Source organism: Dendroctonus ponderosae, unplaced genomic scaffold, assembly GCF_020466585.1.
Source record: "Dendroctonus ponderosae isolate FM_Combo_2020 unplaced genomic scaffold, Dpon_F_20191213v2 Dpon_F_20191213_1, whole genome shotgun sequence".
Lineage (NCBI taxonomy): Eukaryota > Metazoa > Arthropoda > Insecta > Coleoptera > Curculionidae > Dendroctonus > Dendroctonus ponderosae.
In genome coordinates, this window is record NW_026017110.1 from 59,929,877 (window position 1) to 59,942,232 (window position 12,356).

The 12,356-nt window shown below is 36.1% G+C and overlaps 3 protein-coding genes and 1 long non-coding RNA gene across 8 annotated transcripts in view; 3 read left to right on the plus strand and 1 right to left on the minus strand.

The window, feature by feature from the left end:
* Positions 1–3,502, plus strand: part of LOC109541009 (phospholipid scramblase 2) — a 5,863-nt gene extending 2,361 nt beyond the window's left edge. For 3 of the 4 annotated variants that reach the window (XM_019909637.2, XM_019909638.2, XM_019909639.2), the window contains exons 4-7: positions 1,371–1,478; positions 1,849–2,066; positions 2,122–2,448; positions 2,502–3,502. In XM_019909637.2, the coding sequence (XP_019765196.1) occupies positions 1,371–1,478; positions 1,849–2,066; positions 2,122–2,448; positions 2,502–2,564 (716 nt within the window). In that variant the 3' untranslated portion in view covers positions 2,565–3,502. Of the gene's footprint in view, positions 1–7; positions 353–1,370; positions 1,479–1,848; positions 2,067–2,121; positions 2,449–2,501 lie in introns of those variants that run through there. The other variant, XM_019909640.2, reaches the window with a different exon arrangement.
* A 67-nt stretch (positions 3,503–3,569) lies between these two features.
* LOC109541008 lies at positions 3,570–6,972 on the plus strand. The gene is made up of 5 exons (XM_019909636.2): positions 3,570–3,961; positions 4,462–4,764; positions 4,815–5,116; positions 5,169–5,422; positions 5,487–6,972. Exons 1-5 carry the CDS (start codon positions 3,814–3,816, stop codon positions 5,671–5,673), a joined length of 1,194 nt encoding a protein of 397 aa, XP_019765195.2. The 5' UTR covers positions 3,570–3,813; the 3' UTR covers positions 5,674–6,972.
* Positions 6,973–7,626: 654 nt separating this feature from the next.
* Positions 7,627–12,052, plus strand: LOC109541011 (keratin, type I cytoskeletal 9). Of its 2 annotated transcripts, XM_019909641.2 has the most exons (7): positions 7,627–7,769; positions 10,005–10,209; positions 10,856–10,957; positions 11,168–11,248; positions 11,396–11,490; positions 11,545–11,666; positions 11,726–12,052. In XM_019909641.2, exons 1-7 carry the CDS (start codon positions 7,706–7,708, stop codon positions 11,915–11,917), a joined length of 861 nt encoding a protein of 286 aa, XP_019765200.1. In that variant the 5' UTR covers positions 7,627–7,705; the 3' UTR covers positions 11,918–12,052. The 2 variants fall into 2 exon arrangements, with proteins under 2 accessions (XP_019765200.1, XP_019765204.1); XM_019909645.2 differs by lacking the exon at positions 10,856–10,957 and having other exon boundaries at positions 7,628–7,769.
* On the minus strand, positions 7,670–8,243 carry LOC125502609. Its single transcript, XR_007280378.1, has 2 exons — positions 8,092–8,243; positions 7,670–8,030 (listed from the first exon to the last, which is right to left on the minus strand). It is a non-coding gene; the product is annotated as an uncharacterized LOC125502609 (long non-coding RNA).
* Positions 12,053–12,356: the final 304 nt, after the last annotated feature.

Consider the following 12,356-nt stretch of genomic DNA (forward strand, 5'->3'; position numbering starts at 1 on the left):
TTTCAATTAGGTTCAAAAAGGCACGGCATTATTCCTTGACATGCATCACACTGTATTGTAACAACAAGATCCTTAAGATTGTGAAAACAAATAAATTTTCAATAATTGTTTTGAAGGAAATAAAACGCGACTTGACTTGATAAAGGCAGTAGTGCATCTGTTTACTTGGTGGCATAAACGGTTTAAGACTTTGCTGCTGGTGTTTCCAATGTAATATGTCGGACTTACGCGATCACTTTAGACTTCATTTTAGAACCTCGGTAATTGTCCGAAAAATTCGTTCGTTTTTTAAAATAAAAAAGTCCCCCAAAAAGAAAGGATACGTTAAGTTTTTGACCGATGAAGAACAAAGGTTTGTATATATGTAGTTTGCATTTTTATTAAAAAAATACGTTTTTTTGCAAAACTTTCCTGGTTTCCAAAAAACAGTTTGTAAAAATCCTAAGAATTAAATTCGCATTTTTGTAAGGATTTTCGGCACAGATGCAATTAAAAATTTACAAATCTAAGCATGATGACATTGAATTGCATAGAAAAGTAGCGACTTGATTCAGGCAATTCGCTATTCTAATAAGGAAATAAGGAAATGGGCAATTTGTTTATTTGGCTAAAAATAGACCTATAGAGTGGACTTAGCGTCAAGAGGTTTAAAAAGTTTAAGTTTAAGTACCACTTCATTAATCTCGGAGCGCTTGCTGATTATTCATTAATAATATTTGTTTCACAAACATAATACATGTTTATTCTCAATTTCTACAGGGTTTTTGGTCTAATTTCAGTTATCTTCTAAATATACAAAATTTCAAAAAAGCTATCAGTTTTTTCGATCTAATTGCTGATGAAATATGAAAATAAGAATCCACATATTTCAAACATTTCAAATATGTTTTGCGACAAAAAACTTAATTTTTGTGTACTGATTTTCTTTGGTGGTATACAAATCTGTTGACATGATGAATGACGAGACGATAATTTAATGATTTATATTCAACTTGTTTGTAAGTACCTCTTATCATTACTTGCTATCGTTTCCTTTTAGATAATGTATATTGTCTACCGTCATAAGCATTTTTTGAACCTTGTATTTGCCTGTGTTGGGATTGACTTAAAAATTAATTGTACTGTTTATTTGTAGAACACGATTAACTTTCGAAAATTCTGATAAGCAGCCACGTTGTATTATTTCCTGATTACATTTCTACCCAATTTAATATGGTTGTTTAAAACCAGGAAAATCCACATCTTTATAGCGATTAAAGGTCACCAACTTAATAGCGAAACAATCTATATGGCTTCTGGAGACCATCCGTTAAGAATTTACTATTTGAGCAACTGGATTATTAATAATATCATGACATTTTTTCATACAGGTGGTTGGATGAATATACCTCAAGGTATTCCCAATTGTCCACCAGGGTTGGAATACCTTACTATGATTGATCAGCTTTTGGTACATCAAAAAGTTGAAATTTTGGAAGGTAAGATGGAGCACGAGAGCGCATGTTTTTGTCCAATCTTTAACCGAATATTTCTGCTCTACTCTAGATTTAAACATTCAATGTATGCATATAGTTTATGATTTTTTCGAAAAAGCTCAAATTGATTCAAGCAGTATATTATTTTCATTGCAAGGAAACGAGAAATGGATGAAAAAAGCAGTTAGACCAGCCAGATCCGAATAATCGAACATTTTGTTGCCAATTTAAGCGGCTTGAACCCTTAATCGACCATATTTTATTCATTCTATAATTAAACACTATATGAATATTAGGGAGCTTCTCAGACCGAAAACGATCGATTGATTTAAAATAAACACGCATTTATTCGAACTGTTTTTTTTTGTTTTAGCTCTCACAGGATTCGAATCGAAAAATAAATTTACCATAAAAAATAGCCTCGGTCAGAAAGTTTATTATGCGGTTGAAGAGTCTGATTGCCTGACTCGCAACTGTTGCGGCCCGCTCCGGCCCTTTGACATGCAAATTTTGGACAATTACAGGAACGAAATAATCCACTTACATCGACCACTGGCCTGCGATAGCTGCTGCTTTCCATGCTGCCTTCAGGTGTTTGCAATCTACTGATGTCCAAGAATGGAAAGTAAAAATGGCGCTGTTTCAGAGTATGGAAGTGTCGTCTCCACCCGGTACAATAGTAGGCACAGTGGAGCAAGAATGGAGCTTATTCTGCCCTTCATTTGCAATTAAGAATGCAAGTGGAGATACGGTTCTCAGGGTGGAGGGACCTTTCTGCACAATGAGCATTTGTGGGGATGTGGAGTTCAAGATCATGTCCAGTGATGGGAGCGTTCAGGTCGGCAAGATCTCAAAACAATGGTCTGGTCTGATCAGGGAAATGTTCACTGATACCGACTATTTCGGTATCACATTTCCCATGGATTTGGACGCCAGAATGAAAGCTGTTATGTTGGGCGCTTGTTTCCTCATCGTAAGTTGTTTCTTATCCAAACTAATAATTTCAGCTAACGGCAAGTTTTACAGGATGCCATGTTCTTCGAGAAAGCCAAAGGAGCAGGTGAAGCTGCCTCGTCCAGTATGTTGTAGGCTTATTTAAAGCTATGTCTTATACGTGTTTTATTTTTGTACTCGAATTTCTATTGCGTGAGGTGTGTTTAATTTTTTTTAATTCGAATATGCAACAACGATATTTTTAACGCAACCTTTAGACTGTAATGCTGCATATGCCCAGATTAAGTGATAATATCATCTCGAATACTGGTTTTATATTTAAACCTATTTATATACCATGATAATTTTGTTACCAAAATCAGCAAACGCAACACAGAAGTTGGATTATATAATGATGTGAATTGTTACGCGCTGTGACTGAATATTTTTGACCGTGATTGGATGAAGATGAGGGTTTTTTGGAATGACATAGTTTAATTTTCGGCTTTGGCAAATTGCTTTGGGGCCATATAATGAAAAAACTTTCAGCAGTCGCCAATGTTGGGAACTGTGTGGATTAAAATCCTACAAAATAGTAGTATTTAAAAAAAAGTTTCTATTGTACCAGTGCCAAAAACCCAAAGAACTTTTCAAATATCCCGGTGGACAGTTACTACGACGGATCCAAAATGTAATTTATTTTCTTCCATTGTTGAACTTTTAGAATATTTAAATCCTAATCTGAAAAGATCTATTTGTGATTGTATAACTATTTGACATTGGTTTGGTATTTTCTAAGTATAGTGTTAATATTGTTAAAGCTGTTTTCTGGTTGAAATTTGCAGGTTTATCCAAATCCATCTATTGAAACAGCTTTATCAATTAGGTCTATGGCCTTTTTGCTTCTCACACCCTGATAAGACTTCGAAAAACGCTTACGAAACTCAATTGTTAAGATATATATTATATATAAATCCTTCATGTTTGTGCATGTAAATGTATACGTATTTTGTGGGTAGAACCCAGTGGACTTTACCATATTACAATGTTTATAAATGTATCTATTTTTAAATTAAATATGCACTTTAATTGAATTTGTGTTTGTTGCCTGTAGTTTATGATAGGCGTTGGACTCCGCTTTGTTTTTGGGAGAACTTTAGCAAACCAGGAGTATAGTTGCTGCCTATTTGTTACTAAGCTAACTTGAATATTGAAGGTGTTTGATAAAAAAGTGGACTGCGTCATTAGTTGTTCCCTCGAGGCAGTACGATTACTGCCTATTACAGAACTGTAAAATGTAAAATCCTTAAAGTCGAATTAAGCAAAAAATACCCAGTGATAATTATATAGAACCTTGAATCAGATGAAGGAGATCAACCAGATGAAAAAAATTTAATCTCAGGAAATGTCAGGCACGCCATCATCAGTCATCAGTCATCTTCACGCGAATTTTGTCAAATTGGTTTCTTCTAAGTTTGGACGCGGTGCAAACATGAAACCCGGCTTAAGTTTAGGAAGTTTTGTGCTCTTTTGGCTGTTTGCATCTGTGAATTGTGAGTATCTTAACTGGAATGTTGCATCCTTTCACTCGATAGATGTTTCTAAACTGGTTTTTGATTTAATTATTTTATTAGACGCATATTTAACTTAGAACGACAAAATTTAACGTAGGTATATTTCAACAGTTTTGTAGAATCGTAATTTTTAACTTCAAGAAACTGGGACTACCAGGGTAATTTTTTTTCAATTTTTGGCCTCAATGGCAGAATTTCTAAGATGCGGGGAAAATCATAATTTGATCAATATTTGGCGCTATTAAAAATGATCAAACAAAATATATCGTCCAGTAGACATTTTTTGAAATCGGGATTATTAAAAGGGAATTTCTCATCTGGAGGTTGCTTTGAATACTGGACAAATAAAGCGCGAATGACCCGAGAACTCAAAGAAATCGAGAATGCAGAGCTTGTTTTCATTTCATGCACGTGTTAATGAGGACAATTCTCAAACTTTAAATAATTGAACATGTGCGTAACGTTCAAGCTATTTCCAGCAAAAGCAATTCAGCCTTCAGGCAAACTGGATTTTGAAGACGCGTCAACCGAAGAATCGCTCGCTAAAACTGAAAAAACCATCCCTACGAAGATTTCCGTACAAACTAATTCAGCTGGTGGACCTGCTCATGTAATTGCAAGCGTTTCCTGTGGTTCCACGGGATGTAATGCTACTAGCAATAACAATTCAGTGGAAACTCAAATTTTGGTTCACGTGCAAACGAAAGTACACTTTGATCCTTCTCAGAGGAAAAAAATCCTGGAAAATGCTTCTGATGTGCCGATTGTGGCCGGATACAGAGGTACAGATTTGTAGATAGAACTTGGTAGGTTTTTCATTTTTTAAACAAAGGTGGGGAATCGGACCGTCCGCCCTTCTCGGATGACGATAATTTCAACAGGAGCCCTCCAGGCAGATTTGAGCAGCATTACGGCTCGTCACGAGGCGACCTCACGCCTCCCAAGCACTTTTACTCAGATTCTTCCAGTACCAACTACGGACTGGGAGGAGATTCTTCACAGTATCCTTATCAGAGCTCATACCGGCCAGCTAGCAATGGGTATCGGGAACACTCTTCAACTTTTGCTTCTTTCGATACTAACCGACCTGCAAACGGTTTAAATTATTTTGGTTCCTCCACACGTAGGCCTTTAGTAAGTGACCAAAACGACCAGGTCTAATTCAGGAGAGTGATTTTAATTTCAGGACTCAACAGGTTCAAACTCAAACAGGCCCGAATATAGAGAGAATGGGGTTAATTTGCAGATACCATATTTCGAGCAAAGCTACAATAAGCACTACTTTAACGAAGAGCCTCCCCCGCATACAGTATGGCTGAGGAAGGGAACATCCCGAAACCCAGTAGAATTCCAGAATATCCCGCGAAGTCAATGGCGTCCTGTTTACTGGAATGGAAGAAACAACAAGTACAGTTTCAGCGATTCAAGCAGGAATTTGGAGTGAGTCTAATCGACAATGTAACGCGAAATTTCATTAATTTCTATGAAAAATGTCGCTATTCAGAGGAAGTTATCGCAGAAACGACCCACATCCAGAGTACCGTCAGCAGGAATACCGACCCAGAAACGACGATCCTCAATGTTCCTGCAGGGATCACAGAACTGAGAGATATGACCGTTCGGCCACAGTTTACTCCTCACATAAACGTGCTTCTGGGTTTATCGACGATAAACTTTCTTCACTGAATTAAGCAATTTGAGCATTTTAAAATAAGAGATTTCATTAATAATGAAAAGTAACGAATTTACTTAGATTTAGGTGCAGTTTTAGTGTGAATAATCAAGTTTTTAGCAGTTGTTGACGGGTCCTGAAGTGTAGGTACCCATATTTATTTACCTAGCAATGAAAATATTTCCAACTGCTGCAGGCAAACATAGGAAAAACCTAATAAGCATGAAAACAAATTAGTACAATTGTTAGCGTAACTATCAATCAAAAACCCACGCTGAGCATGTAGTGAATATGTTTTTTCTCGACAAAGGAAAATTGAATTCTGATTCAAAATGAATAAACTCTGTGTTGCGAAGATATTGAAGGAGCGTTTTCAAAGCGAAAAGGGATAATCACAGACAATGAGAATATCAAAAGACAATAGTTGCTAAGTTCCCCGAGTAGGCCTAAATCTCAATCCTTTCTAATCCTTTGCGATTTCATTTTATAAGGGCCAACGTAATGAAATTCCATACTTTGTTTTACCCTCAACAAAGCCTTAGTCATTTTTCGAGACCCGGAAGGCAGCAAAAGACGAAAAAAATAAATATTTGTGCTCTTAATTGTAAATGTGCGGCCGAATAAATAGACATTTGCCATTTCTTTCGGTTACTTGGGGGACCCGGAATGAGTTTCCAATTGTTAATTACGTAAAATATATCATTTTTATTTTGTGTCAATGATTGTATTTTCCGAGGGAAAGCGAAAATGTTTATCTGGAAAGGCCAGTGCCAAATTGCAGAGGAGGAGATAACATTGACTTAGAGCACCGAAGAAATAAATAAGCCAGGAAGCTTTACTTTCTTTTCGTAGGTATAAAAGAAGCTCGTTCCTTTAATGTCCGTGTAGTACGATGTTATAAAATCCGGCGATTCCTGATATGGGATTTTTTATTATGGTGGATTGAGGTGAATTCTTATGCATCTTGGAACATTTTATTTTTAAAACTCAAAAAATAATCGAGCTTGTTAGGCGCAATTTAACTACCACACCAGTTCGTCTGAAATTTACTGAGAAAAACTTTTTCGGTGAGGATATCGATGCATATTTTCGCATCAAGCCACTTGAAGTTGAAGAAATTGCGTCTTTTTAAATTAATTTAATCTTAAATGTTGAATTTTGCATGCAATGTAATTAAATATATCTGACATGTGTTGAACTTGACTTCGATAACCCACTAATGTTGATGCATTTATGGTCTTGAAATTTCGTTCCAGTGGCAATTTTTGAAATGTCTGCAATTTAATCAATTTAGTTGAATAACACAATCATTTGCAAATAGTGTTTGTTTTTAGTCCCCAAATCCGCTTGGTCTTCATGAACGTATATCCTGATCCTCAGAAGTATTTACAGAGTTATTAAAATAATTAAAATCGTCTGTGGTTTTTTTACTCCGAGAAGGATACGTTGATCAGGCCATTTACACAAAGAGCAATCAATCTAATGCAATTACCGCAGTGAAACAACAATTTGATTTCAACCTAAAGTAAAAAAATACATATAATTAGCATTGGGTAGAAGAATACACACAACTGGAGATTTTATCTCATGGAAAAATTAGCTTGTTTTAAAACACAACTGGTCGCAGTTAACATTCGTTATTGGTTTCATTGGCGCACAATACAGTTTCAAGGGTTTTCATCAATATGTAAATTTCCATTGGCTAAATATTCGTGAAATTGGACGTCTCTAGTTGGGGCTTGAAAAAAAATTGAGTTAAACAGGAAACCAGTTTCAGATTTGAGTTGAGACTTTAAACAGGCTTTCAGCCTCAAGTTCCGCATTTCTGTTCTATTTTCCGCAATTTTTTCTTATTATTAGGCTCTTTCCAGCTAAGAAAATACTTGCGAAGATTCACAAAACACGTTCTTCTAAGCATCTTCAGCGTCCCCACTCTCATCTAAGGAAAATCTTGTACGCCACTGTTTAATAAAAATACCTGCATAAGACTTGCCGGCTTTGGAATATTCGAATCATTTCCAAAGTTTTTGTTGTGCGAATCCAAGTGAAATATGATTTTTGAAATTTTCTTCGCGTTTGTGTTGGTTGTGTGCGATGCCAAACCTGGTTATTCCGGTAATTTAGCTTAAGTTTAATTAAACCTTCCCAACTTTATCATGTTCAATTCACCTTTTTCGCATAAGTGAGGCCAAGGATTTCGACACTTTGAAGAAAGGTTGTTATTATTAATAATACATCTTGTTTTCTTCGCTGATTATCATGGCAAATCAGCAGCCTGGTCATAATTGTTCTAGATAATGGAATCTTGTTTTTGTTGTAAGTTCGCATCTTTTATAGTGATTTTTGGAATACACATGCCACGCATCTTATCTAGGACTGGAAATTTAATAAACTTATTACATTTGTCTGGAAACATCTTCGTTGTTCTCATATTTACACTAAATGGGTTACGTTGCCACTACAGCATAATGCATGTACCAATTTTCTCGGGAGAAGTGACGCGGAAAATGTGTATTTCCGCCTATTTTTAGGAAGAAGCATGCGAAAAGCGGTTCATATTCAGCAAGAACCTATTTAATATACAATAAAACCTCCATCTGATTGTGCATTTATTTGCAAGGTTACTTAGCTCATTTTCTTTGCAGCCAAGTACATCTAATGCATCTTCTACGGAATAATCAATAACAAACAGTGATTTTTGAATTGTTTGTTTAACTGGGAAATTACTGGGAAGCGAATTTTCCGTTTCATCTAACTAACCAACGCGAACTTTAAGCAGTTAGTTTTTTAGTAGGAATTATTGCACAAACATTACCTACGCCGTATGGTAAATTTGAAGGTGGTTACACATTTACATAACAAAGCGAATTTATTTGCCCAAACCTCTAGTTCCAAACACACCCATAGTTAGAGTTAGGTTTATGAATTATTTAATATATTTAATAAGTCTCCTTAACTATGCCATGACATTACAATTCATAACTCTCTCTTTGATCTGGTGTATTTGTTTTTTAATTTCATCGATCAAAACACGCAACTTTCTTTATCAATATAAATTGTCTCTATGATATTTTTTAGAGCGTTATCTAAACGATTCGGTGATCAGAAGAGAGTTAATTTATCTGTTCAAAAATTTTTGGGAAAGAATTTAAAAAAAAATAGCCCAACAGATGAATGAACTATCTTATGATCACTGGAGGATTTAAAAAATGTAGTCGCACAGATGAATTAACTCTCTTTTGATCACTGAATTAGTTGCATGATTTCTGAATTCAATTTAAGTACCAGCGGTCATCATTGAGGACCTCATTATATCATTGAAGTTATTTTTAGCTGTTTTGTATTTGGTGGTCCTCCTTGCTTGGTATTAATTTGATGATTTGGCAATAAATCTGCCCGCCGATTTAATCTGGGAAAATCCAACACACGGTATACATTTTTATGGCTTATTCTATTTCACTGGGATGAGTAGCGTTTTTTCAAAGTCTGCTTTCAGGTTCCGCTAAGTAAATTAATTAAGTTTGAGTACCATAACATTATAATAACCAGTTTAAATATTCCGCTGATTTTATTTTAAAACATTATACAATATACATTTGTGTACACCGCCAAAGAGCGCTCTCAACAGAATTGTAATTAAAACTTGTATGCAATGGCAAACTGTACAAAAAGCTAACATAGCCGGAAATGTATGGAACTTTTCCTACGGTTTCAGAGATGTTGATTTATCTTTGTGCCGTTTCAGTTTTCGGGTTTGTTGCTGCTATTTGCACGCTGCCATCAATCGATTAATGAACAATTTTGAATCAATTTCAGATTTTCTGGAAATAATTAAAAATTCTTTGTCTAGTTTAAGCTCTGAAGCTTCCAGGTATGCACTTATTAATTTTCCACATTTGAATTTTCCCATCGAATCCTTTGAGCGAACATACCGGTTTAAGTTTGGTAAATAAGTTTACTTGAATGGAAATTTTGTATTAGTGATTCATCCAAATCATTAGCCGCTCAAATCTAATTTTCATGCTCCTGTTCATCAGCTGCGATTTCCAATCGTCACTAATTTAGTTGATAAGGACTAATACCATCCTTCGGCTCTCTATCGGTTCGGAAATTTCTAATTCCCTATGACTTCATGATGGAATTCTACAATGTTTCGAAATTTGTTGGTTTTAATACACAATAAATAGTGCTTCTAAATAATAAAACCCACTAAAGGCACACTTAAAATGTCTCTACCTCTGAAGATGCAACCAACTCGTGCTTGCGAGACATCAGTAACAATTTATTTTCTTATCAGTTTCAAGCAATAACAGCGAAAGCCTTTTTTGATAATACATCTTTTGTTTGCAGGTTCATCAAATGCCGAAAATGAATTAGGCCATGGAACAAACACAGCAGGTGCAGGAGGAAACGCATACGGTTACTCCGGAAGTTTTTCTGGAGATGGGGGCTTTCCTGCGGGAAATATTCCCTCTTTTGTGCCTTTTATTCCGCAATTTGACTTTTCCTCGTTTTTCGATCAGCTGAACAGGCAACATCAGGAATTCATTCAACAGTAAGAGTTCACATATCAAACATATAATGTTCCTCTGTAAGCGGATTTTCCTTTTAACGGGCAAATTTTATTTCGCATACCTTCGCTTGAAGGAAATATTATTTCTACTTAATTAGATGATAGCGTAACAATTGGAAATGGCGCTATAAAATGTGCCATTGCAGATTTCATTTCAGCAATCTCGGCTACTACAAAAGCAGAAAAAATCTATTCTTCATAGTTCAAGTGGGGTTTAAGGAGTTGCTTGCGTCTATAAATATACGAGAGTTTAAAGACATCTTTTTCATTCATTGTACTGTCTAGAGCACTTTAAAACTTCCAAGCACGTATTGCTCTTATTTTAATCCATTGAAGATAAAAAGGAATTTTCGTTTAAGTATTGTGAGCAGCTTTAAGAGTTCTGGCGAAAGTACAGTTAATAATCAGTCAGTTTCAATAAAAGTCACCAAGTAAGTCGGTCAGTAATTCATTTTAATGCCAAGTTCTTGTATATTTTTATGCTCATTTAGGAAAAATCTTGTTCTAAGCTTCCAGGTCATGTGTAAAATCCGAATAATTTTCCATAAATTAGAATGACCAGTATAATTTTCATTTTTAAACCCTTTCGCATGTAGGTCTACGTAAATGGTGGCTGGTTTTTCTTTAGTTACGGTGGTGGTGTAGTTTCCTATAGCCACGCTTCTTCTGGACCTGGTTCTTCTGCCCAGGCACAATCATCTATTGTGTTTGATAGCATGCCTACCACAGGGTACGTACGGATTTGGGGGATACAACTGGACAACCCTCATCTATCTAATATCCATTGCATCTGCACTAATTTCGATAGGGGCTGGACGTCTTCCGCATGCAGATAACGAGCCAATACATTCATTAGCTGGGGACAGTTACCGTATAAAAGTGGCGTTTTTCCTTGAAATTTTACTAATAGCTAGCAAATTGGACTTTTTAAATCTTTAAGGATACAGTCACTTGCTCAGGCACAAGCGCAAGCTGGATCCTCGGCCGGAACAGGAAATGTTGGCTCAGGTTATCAAGGAAGGTAAGAAATAAAAATTGGACCATTTTGCAAGTCTATAGAACATGAAATACACAACACAAATCTAATCGGGATGCCATAATACCCGAACTGACAATAGGAATGACTTCTGATTGTATAAAAAATATAATCTTTTGAAACTTTTTATAGTCAAGGACCAGCTGCAAGCGGTGCTGGCTACGGAAGCGGAATTGACTTAGGAAATAGAGGAGGATTTGTGGGCGGCTATGGAGGCGGATTTGGCGGTAGTTGCGTCCTAAAATACAATAAAAGAAGATACATATGAAGTCTTATTTTAGGTCCTGATGGGAACAGCTTCTCCTTCTCAGGCCCTCTTGGAGATAGCGGATCGGCAATAGCGAGCGGCTCCATCGGACCGACCGGAGTTCATCAAACTGCATCAGTTTTCCCAGAAAATCCGGTAAGCGCAACCTGCCTCCTGGCAGCAGATTGAAAAATCTCGTGTTTTCCGATTTCTAGAATGCGCCTAATGTCAATACACGCTTTGGGGGAGAATCATCAGGAGGAGACGGTGGAGGATTCAAGAGTGTCTTCACTTCCAGCAAAAGTGTCAGTTCCAATGTGGATGGGAAGCCCCAAACTTTTCGTCAGGCCTCCACCACTGTGAATGATAATGGAAAAGTCACCACCTATACAGCTCACAATCCTTAGGTTGTGAATAATCATGATAAAAATTAGTTCTACTCGTATTTTGGTTTCAATGCTGGGTTCTTTTTGAAGAAGTGTTCTGGAACCGTATTTTCTAGTTTTGTTATTTTATTTGCAATAAAACCTCTAGAAAACTGAGTATATTTTTTATTTTTCATCATCTTCAAGTGTCGTGGGTCTGAGCCCTGCAGCGCTTAGAAGATTGTTGAATTATTTCAGCTTAGTAGAAAAGAAAAATATTTTTCAATAGATCTTGCCATTTATGGTTTGCCAAGGAACTGAATCCTGATTAATTTTCATTGTGTTTTTGTATTCTGGCTACCCTGATAACAGTCTTTGCCTCTCTAACCAGATGTTGGGTGAATTAAATGTATTTTGGGGCCAATTTTCTTTCCGTCTCTTACCTTCAAAAAGCTCGTAAAATTGAAGAGAGTTATAGAGC